The 23,718-nt window shown below is 41.6% G+C and overlaps 1 protein-coding gene across 1 annotated transcript in view; it reads right to left on the reverse strand.

Annotated features, from left to right (window-relative positions):
* LOC146169188 (low-density lipoprotein receptor-related protein 4-like) overlaps positions 1-23,718 on the reverse strand; it is a 45,739-nt gene that overhangs the window by 11,840 nt on the left and 10,181 nt on the right. Inside the window, exons 3-16 of the mRNA XM_083390909.1 lie at positions 21,431-21,550; positions 20,340-20,456; positions 18,160-18,297; positions 17,639-17,815; positions 13,982-14,095; positions 13,191-13,313; positions 11,472-11,600; positions 10,892-11,011; positions 10,362-10,508; positions 9,691-9,927; positions 5,663-5,782; positions 1,317-1,473; positions 673-890; positions 69-245 (exon numbers count right to left, since the gene is read on the reverse strand). Of these exons, the coding sequence (XP_083247035.1) occupies positions 69-245; positions 673-890; positions 1,317-1,473; positions 5,663-5,782; positions 9,691-9,927; positions 10,362-10,508; positions 10,892-11,011; positions 11,472-11,600; positions 13,191-13,313; positions 13,982-14,095; positions 17,639-17,815; positions 18,160-18,297; positions 20,340-20,456; positions 21,431-21,550 (2,094 nt within the window). The remainder of the gene's footprint in view (positions 1-68; positions 246-672; positions 891-1,316; positions 1,474-5,662; positions 5,783-9,690; positions 9,928-10,361; positions 10,509-10,891; positions 11,012-11,471; positions 11,601-13,190; positions 13,314-13,981; positions 14,096-17,638; positions 17,816-18,159; positions 18,298-20,339; positions 20,457-21,430; positions 21,551-23,718) is intronic.

Consider the following 23,718-nt stretch of genomic DNA (forward strand, 5'->3'; position numbering starts at 1 on the left):
AAAGAAAAAGTTGTATACTGCTCAATACAACACTATTGAATATAAGTTATTCAATTCATAGAAGGAACCTTTGGGTTGGCGCAGCGGGTGGTAGGTCTGTATGTCCATTGGAAAGTGGAGGCGATTGCGGATGGTCTGTACCCCGTCGCCGGTGAATTTGTTGGCGCTGTTGACGCTCTTCGTGTGCCAGTCGGTCCAATAGAGGTTGTCCTCGAAAATTGTCACACCGAACGGGTGAGGCAGACCTAAATGTTTACGAAATAGTAGATTCTAAAATTGCGTTTATGAGGCATAGCATAACAAGGCTTAAAAGAACACCAAGTACGATTTTTTATTCTGCAATTAAAAACAGAACATCTTTCACTGAATAGTGGTATTATAAAGTAATTTAATGAAAAATTTACAAGAAATAAAAATAAAAATTTACGAGAAATTAAAATAAAAATTTACGAGAATAGAACAAAGTACAACATGTTTACTTTAAATTTAAGCGTGATGTTTTCAACATTAAAAAAGTAATTCTACAACTATTGTTGGTGTCGGTGGCCATCATAACGATGTTTATCCATAAGTAATATGCCCACGTTTGAAATAGACAGATAACAACCCAAAGTCCAAAAGCTACGAATTTGAAGTAACACACCACAATTTCCCGAGTATAACTCTACAAACCTCGGCTGACGACCGTCCTTCGATCGCTCCCGTCCAGGTTGACCTTCTCAATGACACGGTACCTGGCGTCGGCCCAGTACACGTGGTTGCGTGTGTAGTCGATCGTGAGCCCGTTCGGCCACTGGAGGTTCCGGGAAACCACCGGGCGCCGCATGCTCCCGTCCATTGCAGCGCTCTCCAAACAAGGGGTTTCACCCCAGTCGGTCCAGAAAATCAGGCTGCATTACAATGGTTTAATAGTTATTAAGCGATATTTGCGAAGGGTTTAACTATGTTGAGCAGAACCAAGAAACAGTTATAACGCTGTTTTTTGATGCGCTTGTGTATTCGAGCGTTAAATTTCTGCTCCACGCACTGCTTTACAACCGATGGTATTTTGTTCAAACTTTCAAGGGACAAAGGGAGTAATAATTGAATTTCATTTGAAGTTGCATAGGATGATTTAAATGGCGTCTGTTTACCCATGTGGGCTGTTAACTTACCATATTTCTTAATTTACCCACCTCCATGGACCATGGAAATGATATCCTTTTTAAGGATGTACCATAGTATTTTATGTCTAACAGCTCAAACACGCATTTTCAACAGAGTAAAAGTCAGCCTTAACGTATTTTAAATATTAAGGATATTTAAACGCCCAGCACCTCTCCGCAGGATGCAAAGCCAGCGCTCTTGGTTTTTGCAAGCGCTCCCAGATTAGCACTTTGCGGAAGCTTCCGTCCAGTCGCGAAACTTCGATCCTGGATGTCCCGGAGTCGGTCCAGTAAAGGAGGTTGTGGATCCAGTCCACCGCAACTCCGGCTGAGGAGGAAATATGCGCGAGTATGAAAGGCAGGAGAACATTATGATCGTTGCAGAGCGATAATTAATATCATTTTTAACAGAAACATTTTGATTAAAAACGATCGTGTTTATACCAGTGTTGTAAACAAGTCATTTCAAAATGACTTAAGTCAAAGTTAAGTCATTAAAAAATAAATTACGTCAAAGTCAAGTATTTTGCAAAAATAACAAGTCAAGTCCTAGTCCAAGTCATTTTTAAGTCATGTCAATGGCATAAAAGTAAATTGTTAAACTATTAAAATTAGTAAATTCGTCCGATTGTAAGCAACAATTTAACTAGACAAAATAACACAAAACACATAATTTAATACCAAGTTATTTGACAAAAATACTTAAATCCAAGTCAAGTTATTTGTCCAAAAGACTTAAGTCAAGTCAAGTCATTTTGGTTAAAGGACTTAAGTCAAGTCAAGTCATTTAAAAACAGTGACTTTTAAGTGCACTTAAGTCATTACAACACTGGTTTATACAAGCTTGGCCGAAATTCAAACAAACAAATTGAAGATGTTAGACGTGTAAATGTTCTGTAGCGTGTAGCCTGCCACTGCTAATAGGAAGTCGGCAAGTTCTTGTGCATTAGGCATAGGCATTAGTTTTCCACCATGAAACGTGCCTAATCCACCTCCTTAAAGTACCAAGTCCCTACACTAACGACTTCCAAGTATAGTTATACACGTTCGACAGAGCTACTAAATGCACGGGCGATAATTATCGGTCAAAGGTCTGGCTTGGTACTCTAGGAAGCCAGCGCGCGGCCATGATCAGCAAACAAAAGAAAACGAAATCGGCAAATAGCGATCACAGCAAAGGCGCCGTTCACTGTCAAGTCCTGCTCGGAAAATGTAGCAATTTCCGGATTACCGCTTGGCCGCCATCATGAGTGCTGTTGTGGAATTTAGAAACTATGCCGTAGTACAAACAGGGCGTTAACAGGGCTTGCAAAAAATGAACAACAGGCTTATTTAATATAGTTTCGGATAATTCGAAATAGGCTTTGGGGCTATGGGTTTCGCTAAACGTCACAAGGCCATTACCTTTAACCCTTTATTTCAAGAATTTGTTTCTATAAGTTAAAAAAAAGTTTTGCCTCTTTACACTGGTTTTGGAACTCGAAAAAAGCAAAAAATTGTTTTTATGTTAAATGTGTTTGTCGCGAGTTCGCGACATTATAAATTCGAGTCTATAAATAGGGGAAAGTTAGGCAAAATGAGTTTGTTGGCAAAATTATGTCCCTCTTGCTAACGAAGAAAATATTAAAGAGCGGTCGATGTCTCGAGAAGTCGTTTTAAGTAGACCGGCCGTAATTAGCCCTTTGACATATATGCTAGACAGCTAGACTATTTCGATTGCGGATCAAATTGTAAGCTGAAGATATAATAGGCAGCACTTTCGCGGTGTGTGCCTAACCTGTCAGCCACCACTAGATACGATTTCTTTTTTTAAGCACGTGCTTACTTCCTGTGGCACGAATAGGTTTCTAAGTCGGAATATGGCAGTTTCAAGGATGTAACAAGACGTACCTACTGCTCAGGAAAATTCGTATTGAAAGTTGAACTTTAACTAGTTATTAAGTGGCAATCCCTAATAATCTAACGTTTTAAACAATTTTAAAAATATTTCAAAATTATCGTAGACTAGCTGAAAAATGACCTTAAAACTAAGTAGACCACCTTTTGTAACGACTAAAATCAAACTAATCGCGTCGTTTAAACCAACAGCAGATTACCAATTGTCAAATATTCCTCTTAATGGCAAGTTATTATTACATAAGGTTTACGTTAGAAATGGGTGCGGGGGAAATAGGGTGGCCAGTGTATCACAAGACTAAATATTTTTTATGTATATCAACTATAAATGTGACACGAAAAACATGGATATCGAATTTTGGCAACAAAACTATATATATATTTGGCAGTATATGAAATATTTAACAATACACTCTTAAAAAAATCGTGTGTGCGTCAATAGTAAAAAAATTTCGTTCGAAGAGTCAGCTCGCATCATTATGCGCGTTAAGCAAATCGACGGCACCTCCATCGTGATAAAAATCTGGGATAAAAATCGCAACAGTACTCTGGCTATGTAGTTCAAGTATCGACACAATGGCATTGTTGTCGCGGCGAAATGAGTGTCGAAATTCGGCAGAACACGGCTTCGCAATTATTGATCCCGACCTGTAGGCGACGAATAAATATAAGCGAGGTCGTAGCTTGCTTCGTTCAACCTTGAACGAATCTTCGCAGCGATAAGAATATTCGAAGGCGATTATTTATGAAATCTCCGCCTTGCATCATGTTGGCCTTGGCGTAATGTTACTGGAAGCGCGGCAAGACTTTGGCTTTTGGTTTCCTTTAAAATGCAGCAGGCGTTCGAAATGTAGACAGTAAAAAGTTTTACCTTTACAGGCAAAAGTGCAACGGAATAAATTAGGACGCAATTTTGGTGACTATTACATAAAAATCGTTCGCAACCACCTTGCTTTTGTGATGTTTTTATAAATTTATAAATTTACAAATGGTTCTATCGATAGTTAAAATTGTGAGACTTAAAACTTAACTGCAGGAAAGTGCTTCAAATTATTAGTGGGTTAAAATAGAGATTCCATCTGTTTCCAGAGGAAGCATTTCACACAATTTCTAACTCTTAACCGGTGAAACCACTTTTCCTTGTCTCGGTCCAGTGATCGCACGACGTTGACTTAAGTCCCCGGTAATGCACATGTCACAGGTCGGGATACAATGTGCGCTCTCAGGCATCAGAAGGCACATTAAACGGTTAGTTAGTCGTGTTTGAGTTTGATGCGGTAAATCAACACAGTTGACGTGCCTAATCCGTGCTTTATTTTTACAGCAACGGCTTCGCTTTTTAATTTTTATTCCCCAGGAAAAACGAAGGGTCAACATTATCTTGAGCTATCGGTTCAGTGGGTCGTTCATCACGGCCAGCGAGGCGCAAACTGGCCTTTTCTTTCAAGTATCGTGACCTCCGAACACTTCGACTGCGCCGCTGGGATTAGTTGAAGTGGTCGAAGAGACGACAAAAACGCCGTTGTTGATTTGTGTGCACAGAATTATGCTAACCTTTGGTGTTATATATCGCACTCCTAATGCGGTCAGTGTTTGGGAAATATGCTGGCCGCAGAGGTCAACTTAATCCAGATAAGTGTTTTAAGCATTGTCGTTTTCAAACTACCGAGACCTTGAATTAGATTTCATATTTAAAAGTAGCAGCCACACAAATATCTTCACCGATTTTAAGAGTCGAGATTTAAATATAGGGTTTTCTCAATATTCCCGTGATAGCTGTATTTAAAGTATTTGGTTATTTCTATGATGGGACATCCGTAAATGCTGCAACATTCGTTTATCAAAATAGCCATCTACTTTTGTTTATAGCGACACAATGACCACCAATGGAGGCGAACTATTCAATCATCACTAACCAATGACAGCCCGTGACAATTTTCACAACAAAATCAATTTTCCGAAAATCCTGCTTTCATTTGGTTCAGTTTCATAACAAAGGCCAAGCGGTAACCAGATCTTCAGTGAAGCATTGCAACTACTTCGCCGGCAGTTGGGCGAAACTCCCTCACGAAAGGTACCTTATTCTTTTTACTGTCATAACAAAGCGACGTTGCACCAACGTCGCGGAAATGCGGTAGACATGGAGGGAACGTAATACCAAAGGCGGCTAATGATGCAACGCAACGAGGAAGCGATTGTGGTGAAATTGAATCGTAAAAATCGAAGGGGTCGCTGATTGTGGAATTGTGTTTTTATTTATATGACCCAACAGGTCAACGCCTTTGTAAAAATTGGCAAAACATTCGCGGCTGGCACTCGTCATCATACAATTATAGGTCAATCTCAGAACGGATGAACGAAGCTGGTTAAGCACGTTAAATGACGCACTAATAACTTTGTATTAATGCTTCCTTTGCTCAAAGAACGACACGATCTAGTAGTGTGTCGACATGTACTGTATATATCTCATGTTGAACTCCAAAAAGTTCTCAAAATCCCGGATGTAACTGGTCAGAGTCCAATTTCAATATGCTTTTATACATTTTCAGCTGCGACAATAAGTGCAGTCCATAATGTGCCAGTAAACATCTACGATACTAAGAAATCTTTCTACAACTCACCTGGACTCTCGAGACCTGAGGAAACGACGATCTGCTGCCCACTACCGTTCATGTATGATCTCATCACGCGATCCAAAGCCACGTCCGTCCAAAACATAAGGCCAAGCTCAATGTGGTAATCTGAAAACGAAGTCGATATGTTATAGGTAAATACCACATTAGGATAATATGAACTACCCTTCACCAAAAAAAACTATTCTACTTATTGGCTATATACGAGTATGACAGCATTTAAAGCTGTCAATGTAATCATCCGAAATACGTTGCAAACCGTATGGATTCGTGAATTTGTTGCACCGATTATAATTTGTGTTGTAGTAACATATAATTATTTTGATATACTTTCATTCCTATTTTGTTATTAAAATCGTTACAGGCAAATATAGAAATGTCGAAAGAATCCACAGCACTTCAAGTTTAACTTGAGGAAAGTTCATATATCCCGCTCACGTAGACAAACACGTTCTTCGGGTCCTTCATGGCCCGGAAGCACAACACAGCGCCAAACAAGGACTCGCGAAACACATTTCCAGTAAACCTAAAGTCGTTGCTTGGAGAAAGTATCGAGTGGCGGCCACAAACTTTCCGAAAACTACAACTTGGCCCACCAACGCAGCACGTCGAGAGGTTGTTTACGTTCCGGCGTTAGTTCTGGATGCTAGCACCGGCCTTTCGACAAACGGGTCGAAAATTACCTGATAGCGTTGTTGTCCAGGGGGGGCCAGGTAGCTTTGCAGCGTGCGGGCCATTAGGGACGGGGATTTAAAATGCGATATGCCATTAACGTGACGATGTTGGCACCGGATTGCGTTTCTGAGCAAACAACACTCGGCCGAACAGGAATGTAGTGAAAGCTCGATATTCTAGTAAGAGCTAAAGGCCAAATTGGTATTATATAGGTCAGTTGCGGGTATGTGGTTTCGAACGTTTCGACTAAGCAAACCAGTCATCTGCTGTTTGGCCTTCGACTTAGCCAGTCGCTATCAACGGACCCTTAAGTAATCGCGACGGTTTGTAGACTTTGGGATTACCAAAAGACTCGTTCACTAAGTTGGTGTCGATAGTGCGCGGTCCGAGATTATAGACTATAGCGAGCAAAGCTATACACTAAACTGTCACAGATCGTATGGCAAGCTGCGTAATGAATATGGAAACTTTCCTTAAAGACAACCATTGAGTATCATAACGGCGGATTTTCTATTATCGTCTGTTCAAGTAAGCGTTACAAAAAAAATCGCATAGGTCAAATGAAAGTCAAAGACATTTTCAAAGCTAAATTTTTCTCTTTTTTATGTGTAATCTTTGATTACAGTTACACAGGTAAGAAGAAGTCGATTTATTTTTTCTTTGATCACGCAGGGTCCGGGTTTTGTATCCCTACATTAAAGTCCTTCTAACAACTTCGGGAGCGTGCCCTAATCCCCTCGTCCGCCGCTAAGCGCACGTTCGACCGTTCATGACGAGGAGTTATAATTCTCCCATCGCGTTGATGGGCACGGGCCGTGAGGCGTGATGGCGTAATGGGGCGGACGATTTACGAGTTGACAATTATTTATCGTTCATAAGTCTGTCGAAAGTCCTGTAAGTGTAGCAATCCGTTACTTTCGCTGCGATAGCGAAGAACAATTAAAAGCTCTGTTGTTGAAACCACAGAATACCACCGCAATACGCTCTGGAAAGGAAGGCAGCGGCTCAAAGAGGAACCAAATTATCCCGATCGCTCTGCAAACTTGCATTTCCCACATAGATGCGGGGGTACGATCAGATAACCTGGACTGACCTCATTTTCGGGCGCTGATTTTCGGATTGAATCACCCGAGGCGAGCGCAAGTTTGCAACACACAATTATCGCGGGGGGTCTGAGCTCAATCACTGTTTGGCCAACAGGCGCCGGATAGTGTGCGCTTCTTGGCGCCCTTAAAGTGCAAACTTGACCCCTGTTAAAGCAACTGCGCGGATCTCTAGCCCGGCTAATAGGGCTACTCGAATAAGCTCTTTGAGGCGAGAAAGACGAGGCGATGACAAAGAGTTGAGGCATGTTGCCTAAACTCACAAGATCGACCGCCAATGACGTAATGGCAAGGTTGCAAGAGAATTGCAACAGGCTGCAGAAAACTACTTTTTGGTGGAAAATATGAAAATCGCGATGTGTTCCTTGGTGGTGACCATCGATCAATTTAACATTAGTATGTCTGACTACAGGCAGCGACGAAACATTTGTTTAGAAAGAAAATATATTGAAACCTATCGTTCAGGCAAACAAAGAGAAATACAAAACCTAATCATTAAGAATGAAATGAGAAGTGAATTTGTGCACTGACTATACAAATCTCCTCTTAAAAAATTTAAATATTGCAAATGAAAAATAGGATTGAGAACGCCAAGGTTGTCAAGAAATTGGGCCAAGGGTCATGGGTCACGGGGTAAGTTTTCCTTTGTTGGCGTCACGGTCAACAGTCAGACGACGTCCAGGTCAAAAAGCTAAAAAGAAGATAAGGCTACCGGGCGGTCATTAGGGTTTAAGGTTACGACGGGTTAGCGAGTTTGCAATGCAAAACAAAACGGGCTTCTCTTTCGGGCGCACTTAACTGCAACATTCCTGCGGGGAAACGGCAACACTGCGCAGGTGCAATCATAAACAAGGACGAGAAAGGCCCGGCGTCGTCCTTTGTTTCTGGTCTGATTCAATTACGGAAATGCGGCGTATCCCACTGCCTGCGTGCTCGCCGCCCTTTGCTTTATTTTCAGCAAGATGGCTAACGCAGCACGAGTGGTTTCGTTTGTGATCTTAAGTCGCGTTGCGGTATCTCCACCGAACGTCAGCAGACAGCCGTAATAAAAGTCAACAGGATTATCATTCGCAATTTCTAACGACCGCGAACCGGGATAAACATCGTTAGACCCAGGAACGCCGGCCACTTTGGCCTCGGGTTCGCCTTTTAGCGCGGCAATTACCGCATTTGAGGGGAGGAAATTAAACCCCGGCAGACTTCGACGAAGCGCACTTGGCGAAACCCGCTGCTTAGGTTTGCTTCCCAGCCTGATGTTTATGTGCGAAACAGCAGAGGCCGGGACCCGAGAGCAATTAGCCGACTGCAATGGAACGCGAGATGCAAATGGGTCTTTGCACGTCCCCAATTCACTGAAACACACTCACACAAACGTTGCTTGTATATAAAATAAACACCCTAGCTGGAACGCAGATGTAAAAAAACGTAAAGCTGTCAAAAATCAACAGCGCATTTGTGTAGTAATCTTAACTTTTGCGCATAGCATTAGAGTTAGTGGTTTAAAGCAGTGGTTTCCAACCTGTGGGTCGCGACCCCGAGTGGGGTCGTCTAAATTTTTTGGGGGGTCGCCATAACTCAGCATATTTCTGCTGGTTTAGTATGATTTATGTATTTCGTTTTCTTAACAATAACGTCACACTAAACAACGTGAGTGGGTGCGTAGGTGAGACAAGGTTTCGTTTCTCCTACATAAAATTTGTGTTTTTAGCTCTTCAGAGCTGCCATATTGATGAGATGCAATCAACGTACCCAACTCTGGCTAATTATGTTATTGAAATTATCATTTCGTTTAAAAAAGCAGGAAATGCAGTTATGCTTATGCAAAGACTGCGTTAGGAAAAACTAGTCTATTCTGTGCAGGCGCAATCATCGCACTAAAAGCAATTTAATGTCCAGCCTAAATTGATTTTAATGTCCAGCATAAATTGAAATATTTTTGATTCATATCTGACACAAAATGGGGTCGCAATGTAAATTCTAATTTCATTTAAATTGGGGTCGCTTGAAGACCACTGGTTTCAAAGTTAGCAAGTTTTTGTAGAGTTGAAGAATCACAATACACAAAATCTAAAGTTTAAATATTTAAACATTTTTGATCGCTGGGATTGGTCGAAAGTAAGCTAAAACTCAACTCCCCGTAAGAATCTATATTTGACAATTTAGAATTTTTGGTGTCAAGCAGGCCTTTAACTATCATGCAATATAGCGACCAGGTAAATACATCGCGAGAGACCCTACCTAATCCGATGGCGTTCTCCAGGTCCCGTAGGATGGGAGTGTTCTCGGATCGATCCGGCATCATTTTTCTGATCTCGATGCGGTTGGTGAAGAGGAGGGCCGGTTCGGGTCCGGACGCTTTGCAAGTCCTCCCGTTGGGCCGAAGCGTGTAGCCGTCCAGGCAGGAGCAGGTGAAGCTGCCAATCGTGTTGTTGCAGATCTGGCTGCACGAACCTTCGATCCTACATTCGTCCACGTCTGGAGGGACGACACAATTAGGTTTGAAAACGCCAATTTTCGAAATGCGAGTTGTGCTACAAAAGGAATTTATGAGAGCAAAACGGTCGTTACGGGCAAATATAATGTCGTTTTATTAGGTGCAACAACGCAGCATACAGCTTTCTGAAACACAAGTGGTTGCAACTAAACAACTACTAATTTTATATCAAGAACCTCATTTTGCGCATTATGACTTAACGCAAACTATCACTACACTAATTTGTTTTACAGTGTGTACAAATTGCCGTTAATTGACTATCGGGCTATAATTCAGAACGAAATATCTTAGTAAGTGACTTTTACCTAAACCTATTGTACGATGTTTGGTGCTAAATTCCGCATAACGAAAACCGGCCTACAGATACCAGGACCGATATATGTCAGAACCAAAGGTTTTAGAAAACGACTTTTACCTAAACAAGTTTGCAGATCGGGTGCAATTTGGAATCCTCTTCCACATGTGCAAAGGGCGCCTCTTCTGGACTGCTTGCAGGTTTGCTCGCAACCTCCGTTGTTATCCGCACACGACGTGTAGTTGGAGCCCAGAATCATCGAACCGTCTGCGAAGACAGAATAAAACGCTAAAGATTCCGATATCTTACCAAGATAACATTCGTCAAACAGTTCAATAAGTATATACAGCCACAATCCGTTGGCACGTAATCATCTTACTATCCCCATATACATACATTTCCTTTTTATGTTTTGAATGTACCTTGGACAACTTGGGACCTATACCAGATTACTAAAACAATGATATAGCACAATATTTTATGTTGACTAAAAATGTATTACACCGTGTAGCAAAATCATTAAAGAAAAATTATTCGCGTTTATCCCAGTATATTGCACATAAAATCACTGTGTAACAAGACACTTAAGCCGGTGAAAACAGATATAGATTTAACTACAACATTGGTATTGTTATGTAAATTTGACTTACTACAACTATGTATTGGTCGCTCGTCCGATCCGTCGGAGCAGTCAGGCTTCTTGTTGCAAACTTTACCGATTGCAATACAATCTCCGCTCAAGCAACGATATTGGCCACTCGCACAAGTTCCTGTTGACAACAAACGGGATTGGCCTTAATAATTACAGAGTCTATAGTGTAACCAACAGTAATCGCAAATTTTATGTATGTTTTAATGCTCCACTGCATTGTATTTTTTGCCTAAAGTGCCAACCTGATGCTGTACTGTCCCGCGTGTTAATAGACTTTTACAAAAAATAAAAAAAAGATAAGGATGGCGTTGAGAACTATTCATACAGCAAACGGCGGATTCTTATTACCGGTTTCTTAATATGACTGCACAGTGCACACATTGCATCAAAAAGAAAATCGTTTTGGATGCAGCGCTATGGTACGAATCTTGACAAAAGTGTTCTTCACGAACAAATACGAAAAAAATAAAAAGAATCACATATATTCATCATTGGCGTTTATATTTAATAAGGCATTAATTAAAGTCAAGTTTAGCTGAACACCGAGCAAGACTTTAAGCGGCAAGAGGCCCACGTACCGCAGTTTTTTTCGTCGCTTTTATCTTCGCAATCGTCGACGCCGTCACATTGGTAAACGGCCCGGATACACACGTTGCTTGGCAAGCACTGGAACTGCCCAACGTCGCAAAGCATTCCATGGGGTCTACCTATTGCAAAAACAAATTTTTGTATGTATAATTTATACCCTTTTTAGTCTCGAAGAAGTTGTAGGTATCACCCTATAGCCCCCGGTGTATTTTCTTAACTACTTTTTTAAAATTGCAATTTTAAGGATTAGCAAAAGTAGACAATTTCCTTGTTTTAAAGAAAACAAATTTAGTATTTGTATTATAAGAGAAAGAATTTTCATTCTTAGATTTTGACAAAAAAAACTTTATAATCTTGTCATTTTAAAAAGGGAATGTTTCAAACTCTTTTAGTCTCGGACCCAAAATTTTTTCAAGCTTACAGACCTCCTAACTTTTTTTCCAATTTTAGCCCACAATTTTGGAAAAATTTAGACTTCCATTTTAAATCATTACAAACTTATAAGAAAATATTATTGTCAAATTACATAAAAAATGATTCAACATGAATTGGTACATTTAAGAGTTTGTTACCGAAAAGAATTTGTTACCTGCAAGAGTTTGTTACCTGCAACCCTTTTATCAAATTTTTGGGTCCGTGGAACCCTTGTTGGGAACCACTAGTTTATTGGTTTGGCCTTCCAAACTGACGCATGTTAATAAACAGAATAAGCGCAAGTTTAAATAATCATTTCAAACAAAAATATCAAGCTTCCATATTAACCGTATGTTTTGCTACTTTATGCTAGTTTACAGGTTTGCATTTATGGGAGCCGGCCGTTAAAAACTGGCCTCAGTAAAGGTGAAACACAGTCGACATTGACGCACGCGGTTTGGCGGCATGGAATTTCGCAATTACGCGCCTTGGCCTCTTCACGATACGCTTCGCTTGTTTTTGCGCTCTTGTCGCGTCCGAGGGCCTCCATTAAAAACCGCGGGAGTCAAATTGTGTAAGACCGTGTTTCAAGCAGTGATCGACGCGCGGTCGGCCGTTTATCGGCATTCCGCCCAAATCCTGCGCCCGCGGTCGGGCGGAAGTCGATGGGCGTTTGTTGGCCTGTGAAAATGTTGTTGTAATCCGACGCCGCGGCACCACACAGCCTCTCATTCTCTTCCCCTCCCGGTCACAAGACGGAACAGCGACTCCGCTAATCAGCCGTGAGTTTCAGTTAAAGAGAAAGTTGGAAGGAAGGCCTTCGAAGGGTAAATACAAGGACTAAACACTTTTGAAGGTTCGTTTGTTTAAGGCTCCGTTGGTTCCCATACTATAGGTAATCTCCTGCACTTCTTCGTACAGTACCCCCTGCGGTTCTCAGTTGCCCCTGCGGTGAGTACAGGAGATATGCACAACATAGCGGAACCGGCGCTGATCATGACGAATTGTTTAGACAGATAAGCATTAACGTCGAGTGTGTTGTTGATGTTGTTGTTGCCGATTTCATCGTTCAAGGGAAGATTTTGTCGGGGAGCAAGTCTGTTGCGCAATGCCGCGTGTCGGTTTATTCTCATAACTGCGCCATTGGTATCTTTGGCAGCCAATGACTAAGTATTTTGCCTAATAAAGGAGTCAAGTCTCTACGACGACCCTTCCTCTGAAGCGTTTACGTTTTAAAAATTCAGCATTTTTTATCTACTTCTACACCCTAGTACGAGTTAATGTACTGTATTTACCTGTGCATTCCTCCTCGTCTGAACCGTCGTTGCAGTCGCTATCACCGTCGCACCTCCACAGTCGACTGATGCACATCCCACTTCTACATGTGAACTCGCCCTCGATGCACATTTCAACGTCGGCTGCAAAACGAAAATCACTTATTTCCCAAAACAAGTCGGCCATTTGTTAACTATAATTAACAATCTAGAGTTAAGTCAGGCGCTGGTGTTAATTGTTTTAGAAGACCCCAATGTTTCGTCAGTCGATGGAAATGAGGCTACCAGATCAAAATAAAATTTTGTTTAACAACCGGCGATTTTTACTCTTATTTATATCGATGACCAGTTGTAAAAACGTGGGATCCATTTTTTCAATTACTTTTTGTTTTCTTGCTCTCTATAGAAAATAAAACAACTTGATTAAATGTTACCCGATGGAAGTGCTCAAACCAGGGGTGTCCAACATGAGGCACGCGTGCCAAATGTGACACGCGACCTAATAAAAAATCGCACGCAAGCCCCCAAAAATACAGTCAATTATCAAAAAAGCTAAATTTGTTATACAGCCAATTGTCATTGTTTATTCACAATACAAAACAATCCCAGCAATTACGACAACAAACAATTACTTCTGATATTATAACACTATACTGTTTTTATTTTTTGTATAAAAGCGCTTGTAATATTAAAAAAAATAGTTGTTAAACTTTGGCACGGGAAGAAAGTATAAGATAAAAATTGGCGCGTCGGCATGTTTGAGTTGGGCAACCCTGGTTTAAACAATCGATTGGCTAATCCACTAAACTAACCACATTGCTCCTCGTCGCTTCCGTCGCCGCAGTCGTCTGTTCCGTCACAGTGGTTGTGCAGGCTGATGCATTGCCCGTTCATGCATCGAAACTCTTCGGATGTGCAGGGGTGTGCTGGGGAAAGAAAGGCACTGTTTGCGGTCCAGGAAAACAACAATTACCCTATTCGTAGTCGATAGCAGTGGACTACCAGTTAAAAAGTTTAAAATCTTTGGAATAAAAGGGGGGAGGGTAAGATGAGAAACGCAAATGTAACTATGGCATTCAAAATATGTCTCTTTTAACAAGTTGTGTTTTGCAGCAACATTCTATATGCATTACTGTAACATTTGCGCACTACAGCGGTGTTTAAGCAGATAATTTTTTTTATTAGGTCATATGTGTTCATTGTGGTTAAAATGTAAAACAATTTAATCACGCCAATCATACTTTTCTGCTGATTTTCTATTTCTGTTTGTTAAACGTCGTTCAACTAGAGTGTCGCGTTTGTTATTTCGATTCTTAATCAGAGTAGGTGACGCACCAAATACACACGTCATGCGCCAAAAACTAGACATAAAATTCCAGCTCCAGTATCTTGTCGAGAAGTTGCCACGAGGTCAAAACAAGTACTCGATATTGGTTTGGGGTTCAGAGTGCTACACTTTGTAGCTGCCGTGGGAAATTGGAGTAAAGTCAAGTAATAGACTTTACGAAACTCTGATAGTCCAATGTTCGAGACGAGAACAGTCAATTATAGGTGTGTGGTCAAGTTGACAAAAAGAAGGAAGCGATAAAAAAATGCTATTACCCATTGAGGTCTGTTTAGAGTAGATTGAAGAACTACGTCAATTAGTTTATAATAGTTTACGCAAAGATGGGTTTCTGAGGAGAGTGTCGGGGGGGGGGATACCGGTTCTCTGTCTGAAATTTCGAGAAGAACAATTTACCAGACGCCAACGTTAAGTCGGTATCAACGGCGCATTTTTCACCTTGCCAAATGCTAGAAACCCCGAGTTGATTGTGTGGCAATTGCGCGCGTCCCATAGCACTAAGTGCACGATGGCTTCACCTTCGCCGCACGCAATCGAAAGCCGAAGCCTGCGCTTACGTCACAGCGTCGGAAGGCGACTCGGGCAGTGACGTCACGCAGTCAAAGTGCGGACTTCAAGTGCGCACGCAATAGGGTGATTACCTTAACGCGCCCAGGATTAAGTGATTGGGGCCCTGGGTTTTTTTGGACTCCCGATCTCGCCCTTGGCTATACGAACAATAAGTGTCGACTTTGGCGAAATGATAGTCTGTATCAATTAGCCTGTCTGGCGAGTAACATAGAAACGTTTTAAAAGAAGGTGCTGTTAATTCCGATGCCTGGCCATTGCTTTAAACTGAAAGTGCTAATATATTTAACAGTCAGGGATGTGTGGTTTGCAAACATAACTTCAGGCCACAAAAATAATTGATTATAATAATAGCGTAACTAAATAAGTTTTTAACGAACCAATAAACTTTTATGTTATCGAAAAATAAAAGTAACTGTGTATAGTAAACAGATATTTAAATAGGCGTTAACATTTAAATGGCCAAAATACTAATTTTAAATTGGCTTCTTAGATAACGCATCACAAACCAATAACCCTTTATATTATCGAAAATAAATATAACTGTGTATAGTTAACAGTTATATAAATATACATGTTAACAGTTAATTGGCCTAAATAACATTTTTTTATTTCTTAGGTAACGTAGCATGTTTACTTTTGCAGTTATTTACAGCTTTAGCGGATTGTTTTCTGGGGATATGTGCATCGCGCAGCAAAAACAACTTTTACTTGCAAAAAAACGGTGCAACCTCAAAAGGTCAATCTTATGCTACTAAATACGTTATCGCTCCAAATATAGCCATGACGACTGTTTTGCGCGCCTATAGCAGCGGCAGAGGCAGTTGCAAGGAAACACGAGGCAACATTTTCAGCTTGGAATGCAAGCCACACCTTTAGTTCGGCTCGAGTTGAAATGACGTGTCGGTTAAGAAACATTTGCCAGGTAAACGAAAATGAATTTTGTAACGTTCAGGGACTTTAATGTGCAACCACAGAACGGCTTGATTTCGGATAACTTGAGTCGATACATAGTCCAAACAAAAGTTTGGAACAAAACTTATCTCTGTAAAGCCATTTTCTACAACAATAAACACTTTTGGAAGCAACAGGTTTATGAAAATTGCCTTCGTAAAACCGTTCTTGAAATGTCTAACTACGTCAACCAATGACCCATTTACTGGGTAAACTTAACCCCATTGACCCAAAGTCGACCTTCGTTAAACTCAACCCCAAGTCCATCCTTTTGCAAACAAAGTGACGTTGTAAGATAGATGAGTGATGGACCTACGGCAGAAACCATCCAACAAAAAGTATTTTTTTCTCAGAAATTGTGTTCGAATTAAGCTGCATGAATTAGAAAACGATCGCTTATACATGCCAACTTTACTAAAATCATGCATTTTCGACCCCATTGCATACTTTGGTCAATGTGGTCCAGTTCACTGCTGGGTGTGTTCGATATTGTCGGATGCCAAATGTTTGTATCGGTGCTCGTCCGATACTACGGTGGTTATCTATTTCGATACAGATAAATACAAGCTCTATAGCAGGGGTTCTTGAACGTTTTTTACCGCGGACCCCTAAATTTTTTTTTTGGCTTTGCATGGACCCCGGTAGACAAGAAATGCTCCAAAATGACGTCATAAATTGACGTCACAATATAAATGGACTTCATGACTCTGTTATTTCGGTCCGAAAAATGTGAAAGTTAAATGGAGTCTAACTATACATTCAGTACAAAACCGTTTAATTTTTAATTAAAGTGTTTTCTTTTAAAAATTAATAACTTCAAGTATACACTAGTTCTTTAATTAGGCCTTCATGGACCCCCTAAAACTAGTTCACGGACCCCCAAGGGGTCCATGGACCCCAGTTTAAGAACCCTTGCTCTATAGGCATGAATTGCGATCCAAAAGTGCTTTCTATTTTGATAGTTAAATAGTTTAAAAAGGCGTATGTTAACAGTCAAAATTATCTCAGTTATTTAACGCTTAAGGAAATTCACCTAACAAAAAAACGTTTGATTTTACCCATTTAACATAACCACATAGTCATTGCACACGACCGTTTAGCCCAAATCTAGTAACAGAAAAAAGTACTAGGCTTCGTATCTAGCATTCCCTAATCATTAACAGGGGACGTTGCGTTTTGTGTGCACCTTTTTATATGCACATTGGCAAACTGTGCTAACGCCAGAGCCAAAGCCAGAGCCAGAGAGTAAGACTTGATTTGGAGGGAAAGAAGAGTCAAAGCAAAAGTTAGAGAAAGAGTCGAAGGAAGGTCGAGTTGGAGAAAGAGTTGGAGCAAGATTTTGGAGTTTTATAAAATGGTGAAAGAAGAATTAAAAAACGAGTTTCAATAAGAGTTGTAGGAAGAATTGAAACAATTGGAAGAGAGGGGTTGAAAAAGAGGCGTCAAATTATACCCACACACATAACCTACTTTAAAATGTGCGCCCATTTTCACGTGCACAATTTTGCGCACATTATGCAAAAAATGCTCGCATTCCTGTCTCCTAATTATTGAGCAAATTGAATCCCTGTCTTAAACAAAGATCCCAGAACAAAAAACTCACTGCAGTTGCTCTCGTCAGAGCCGTTCTCGCAATCCGGCTCCCCGTCGCACACGTAATGCTGCGGAATGCATGAGTCGAGACCAACGTCGCCGACAAAGCCGGTGTCGGCGTCGGTACACTCAAACTCTTCAGGTTTGCATGGGATCACCACGATTGTCTCGTTGGCGGGAATTCGATCTGAAGACGAAATTTCAGTTTACAATTTTTTCACCTGACTAGCAGCATGCTTTTTTTTTGATATTTTTAGGCAGCGCAGGTTTCTGCTTTTATACCAAAGACGGTCGTTACCTTTTTCGAAAATGAACATATAAACGAAGGGCTGTCTTTCTTAGACGCCTTACGGTATACAAAAGCAGGATATACTTTCTTCAGTTTAATTAATTAATATTGTGGGTTTAAATTAAGCAATTATTATCAGCAGTCCACTGAGCGGACCCCGATCCTAAATTAGGGTATGAAGAAGTTTAATACTTGCAAACATCTAGCGACTATCAAGAAAAGGTGGATAAGACTTTCTTTACCAGTTGCATCGTCCGGGTAACAATTTTCCTCGTCTGATCCGTCACTGCAATCAAAATCCTCGTCGCATCTCCACTCCTTCTCGATGCACTTTCCGTCCGGGCATCTGAACTCACTCGCTTTGCATTCTTCAGGCTTATCTGCAAGACAAAACGGTGAATACTTTAAACTAATAGCATTATACCCAGTGTTTAATAGGCCCGTTATACATGTATGAAAGTAGCGCATTCAATATAAATGTCACTCGGCAACTCAGCTTATGACGATAAAGGCAGTAAATTCGTACACGATAACAGACAACATACATTCCGGAAAATCATTAACATGAATCTACTGCCGTTAAGCGTATAAAACGTCTTAACAGGAATTGTCATTGGACAAAATGGAAGAGGAAATCAGAAAACGTGGATAGCATACATTTGACAGAAAATCGATCTTGGCATCGCGATGTGTTCATTGTTAGGAATAAATGTCCGGCAATATCGAATCAAAATCGATACTATGGTTTGTATAAAGGTCGGTCAATTTTGTTTTGTAACCATGCTGATCCTATATAATATTAAGTCACCATTACATTTTCGACGATGAAAATTACCTTGGTAGATAAGTATACAAAAGAAAACAACAAACTTGAATAGATCGTGAAAAGGGGTGAAATCATAAAGATATTTTTGTCCAATTTATAAAGTTTCTTTGCTCCCACTTCAACGTGTACTTACTGTAACACGCTTAAGATCCGTTAAACAATATATTGCGCTAGAAAACCTGTTCCCTGGATGCCGTATCAAGACTTTTCAGAATGGCTTTACGCAAACCAGTTTCTTCACAACATGGTCGCAAACACGGGGATATATACCGGTGGTGCCATCCGGAGTACTCCTCGGCTGTCCGCGACAGACACGGCCCGGTCGAACCGCTAGTAGCTGTCAGGCGCCATGACTGCGATCAAACGTGGCCACCGCAAACTTTCGCGCATCGATAATCCCCTCGAGAGGGCGACAAACACTTCAGATCGCGACGGTGAGTGTGACGTCACTATGTTTCAACAAAGTGACACCTGTCGGCAGCCAACCAGACGTCCCTCCAAGTAGAAGGCAAGGAACATGGCATGGCGACGACATTCTTGGGGTTTTGAAGCCTCTTGAGTGCAACCCGCTGGTTGCACAGCAGTATAAACAAACCGGCGCAAAGGGTTCACCGTTCTTGTATTGTTTACCGAGCTGGTTCTGCGATGCAGCTCCAGGTGCCGACAAGGGGAAAACGCAATAAAAACAACTATCCTGTTTATGTAAGAACGTCTACCTACGGGCTTGAAAATATGATGAACAATGCTGTTTATGCAAGGAACGTAAACACTAAAAGCGGCAGGTTCCAAAACTACTTTTGATATTAAATATTTAACAACACTCGAGAAATGTGTATGTAAACATGCTATATGACCAACTTATTACGAGTGGATTTGTCAATGATATTAAATTAGATATCTTATTTTATATATAGAAGAGCAAATAAACATGATAAACAACTTCAGGCGAAAAAACGTATCCTCATAAAATCCTTTTAAAACTGAGAAAATTTAGTTTTGTATTTTTATTTTTAGAAATCAGCAACCAAAATATTGTTGAAACGGAAAGCCTTTTAAGAACAGCAGTAAACCATGGTAACGGTAAACAACGGTAGAACATGTTAAGTTACAACCGAAATTGGTAGTAACAACAATACTTTATCCACACTCAAATCCTATTATTCACATTTCATAAAAAACGGTAGCGCGACACAAAGACCAGAGAAAACACACTGGGGTTCGCAGCAACAAAGGCCTACAGCGCTGACAGATGGGCGCTTTTTTGTGTGTCACAAACTGTGTGTGTTCCAGATATGCTGAGTAACGCAGAACCGGGCCATGACGAAGCGCATCTGTTTAAATACAGCTTGGAACCACAAAAAAGGGAACTTCGGCGGACATTAACTCAACTAGGCTGAACAGGACACCATAGAAATTGACTGAACAGTATAATGGTAAAATGTTATGGCATGATGCTGTGAGATGTCGCCCTATAACAATTCACCATTTAATATACTGGATGTATATTATTAGAATTACATCCTATTAGTCGTTTAAGAACAGTCGGCACTCCACAAACGAGATACCTATCTCTTCATCTACTCGTAAGTAACTCACGGCAATCGCTCTCGTCGCTCTTGTCGCCACAGTCGCTGTCGCCGTCGCACCACCATCGCTTAAGGATGCAATCGCCGTTCTTGCATTTTCGTTCCGTAGCGTCGCACTCTCGAACATCTAGAAAGCATAAATATGTCAGATTTTTAATCAACCGAAATATTAGATAAAAAGTCCTTTACTTTACGCTAAGCGAAGTTTACACTAAGTTACCGAAAGAGCGGAAATCATGAGTATACTTACTAATCAAGCAGCATAAACGATATAAACGCACTTTAAAAAAACAGCAAATCAATATACTACAACACGCATAATAATATATAAATGCCAGAGGTCTACGTTCATAATTGATAAACAATATTTATAATATTGGTGTAATAATAAAATTTAGGAAAAACCTAACGTATGACAAAAAATATTTATAATGTTGGTGTAGTAATAAAATTCAGCAAAAATTTAGCGTATATATAACTCATATAAAAATTGTCGCTAATGACTGCTTAAACACAAATAGTAGGCTACACAATACAGCACAGTAGACAACAAACACGGAATGTCAATGAAAATATAAATGTCTTGTAACTCCTTAGTCCTTATCCACTGTTTGGTTAAGTAACAAACCCAGTACGTCTCAACGGTATTAATCGAGAATCATGTTTTAAAACAATGCGATATGACAAGAGCGTAGCCAAATTCGGCAGATGCGCAAACATAAGACAGCTCCTGAGCGCCAGAAATACGCTTATTCTCGGCGTGTTACTCATTGACAAACAGCGTCCGTCCTTACCCGAAAACCTAACCGATACTGAATTTTCGCCCCTAGCAATCTTTGTTTAACTCTATACACATGCACTCGGGGTGTCGCAATAGGCTACATGAGTCACGGTATGTGTTGTAAGGCGACCGTATTTGGGCCTAGCACAAGCAGTTAACGAAATCGTCGCTTAACGGATTTCGTTTGTTTTTCTAAAATCCCATATGCTTAAGATAAGGCCCGCCTTGTTTTACTGTACGCTGTATCGCACTGATTGTGCTCAAGTAGGAAACAAGTTCATAAGATCCTTCGTTTAATTAAATGAAACCGCTGCACTCACCACAGGACGTTGGTTCGTCGCTCTCATCGCCGCAATCGTTGTCGCCGTCGCATTTCCAATCCTGCCTAATGCATTTGCCGTTGGAGCATTGAAACAAGTCTGGTGCACAAGTGGGGCGAACTGAAAAAATATGAACAATATTTTCCAAGAAGCCGTAAACTCAATTATATATTTTGGTCAAAAGTATTTTAAGGAACAAAGTTGTCGCTAACGTCCCGAGTGCTTCCTTCTCTCTCAAAAAAGTCTTAACGAAATAGATAACCGCTTTAGAATGGCTAAAATGCGGGTCGCGCGCTCATATATCCCAGGACATAGCACGCCAGACGGATGTCGGCGGTTTGCAGGGCAATACATACGGGCAGTCCACCGGGTCACATTGGCGCACACACGGCAAGCTTAAACATGCTGCGCAGAAGATACGCTCAATTAAACGACAACAGATTCGAAATGATCAAATGCAGGCGCAGGTCTAAGCTGCGTATCCCGTGGGAGCCCGACTTAAAAGGCAGGGCTGCCGACCGGTCCTTGCAATGGCAGCCGGTCGTGACTGCCGGTTGCGTATGCCGGCGATTGAATAATGCGAGATCGAAACGCAATCAGTGTCACAATCGCAGGGGCCTGATAGGGTAAGAGCGTGTTCGGATCTCGGCTTTAAGCCCTACCACTGGGCAACGCGACACGCCGCCAAGCTATCTTATGCGGTAGAAAGCACGACAGTCACCCGACACCCCGGTAGCGATGCAACAGGAGATAAGCCCGCGCGGTCCGGATGCTGGGAAAAACAACATATCTTTGGGGGCGGGTCATATAGTCGGTCTTACTCCGAGCAAAGCGGGTTGTTTTCCTGAAGCGTTGTTGGACGCCGTTCAAGGCTGTCACGGTTATCGGTTGGAAATTACATTAGCGACATCTTATCTCAAATTAAAGCCAAAGGTCAATTGCCATTGGTGGCCGCGCAAGTTGAACCCGGGCCGAGTTTATCAGGGCAATCCGCGAACGTCAGCGTTGAGCAAACTTTCGGGCGACATAATCTGGCTTACAGCTGATACCGTTTCTATTTTTGGCGCAAACCGAAATGGGACGAGGCAATTTGTGAGCGTTTCGCCTCGCAAGGCTTTTGACTGGCGTGCGCTCGCCCTGGCCGCCGCAACCGGGATGGGATCCCGCCCTTCCATAGATAAGGACAAAAATGCAGGCGAGGGCTAATCTGCCGGCGTTCGGGGCCATATTAGGAAAATTTTATACCCTTTGAGCTCGGGTTACTGGGAGTTATGCGGGGCTCATTTTCCCGACGTTACACCATGGCACGCGGCACGGGTGCGATGTTAAAGTAGCGACATTTGGGCACGCTCACGCACCAGCGAACACAGCAGAAATAAGCGACGGCTCAGCAAACTATCAAGCGGCAATTTTAATTCCAGCCGTGCCATCAGTGCACAAGCAAGGCCCAGGAACCGCAGCAGCGCGACACAGAATGGCTTACAACCAATCCGTCGCAACACCCCCCTTGCGTGCCAGCAGCGCGACGTCTTACGTCGAGCGTCAAGTCCAAAACAGGATTTGGGCGCGCATCAAACAGGAGAGCGAAATGACTTTTTGCGACTTGGTCCCGCCTCGCCTCGATTTATGCCTAATGCCCAAGCCAAAACGTGTTTAGCGATGCGATGTACTTGCCCTCCCTTGCTCACGCTACGCCCCAGATCGTGCGCTATGTAAACTCGCGGCCAGGAATAAGGCCGTGTCCGTGTTTATGACCCGGCATTACAACCCGTGAAAACAACACGACCCCGACGGGAAGAGCGTGTTGCGTGCGAGGCCCAAGTTGAGTCAAGCGCAAACCGCGCCTCTGAGCCCTTCCTTCTCTTGAGCTTGTCATTCCAATTTTTCTCCCACGGCTGTCAGCGCATAGTAAGGAATTTGTTGCCGATATATATTTATTTTATATAAATTAGAACTTCATATTTTTATTGTTAATATAATTCTGTTCTCTGTTAACAATTTATAAAAAAAGCTTCTCAAATAAGGAAACTAACTAAGTCTTGCAGCGCTCACACCCCCACAAATGTTTCCACGTTTGACATTGCATATGCCCCAAAAAAGTGTATTGTGGGAAAAAATAGGATGACGAATAATTGTTCTGATGTATCTATATACGGCAACGCAAAATCAGAAAAAATCACAAATACGTCAGGTGATGGTCTATATGGCAGTGCAAGGCGCGGCTCATTTCAGCTCGTAATGTACCTGCCACTTAAGGGTATTTGCAGCCGGATTTAGGCCGAAACGCA

Source organism: Ascidiella aspersa, chromosome 1 (genome assembly GCF_963924565.1).
Source record: "Ascidiella aspersa chromosome 1, kaAscAspe10.2, whole genome shotgun sequence".
Lineage (NCBI taxonomy): Eukaryota > Metazoa > Chordata > Ascidiacea > Phlebobranchia > Ascidiidae > Ascidiella > Ascidiella aspersa.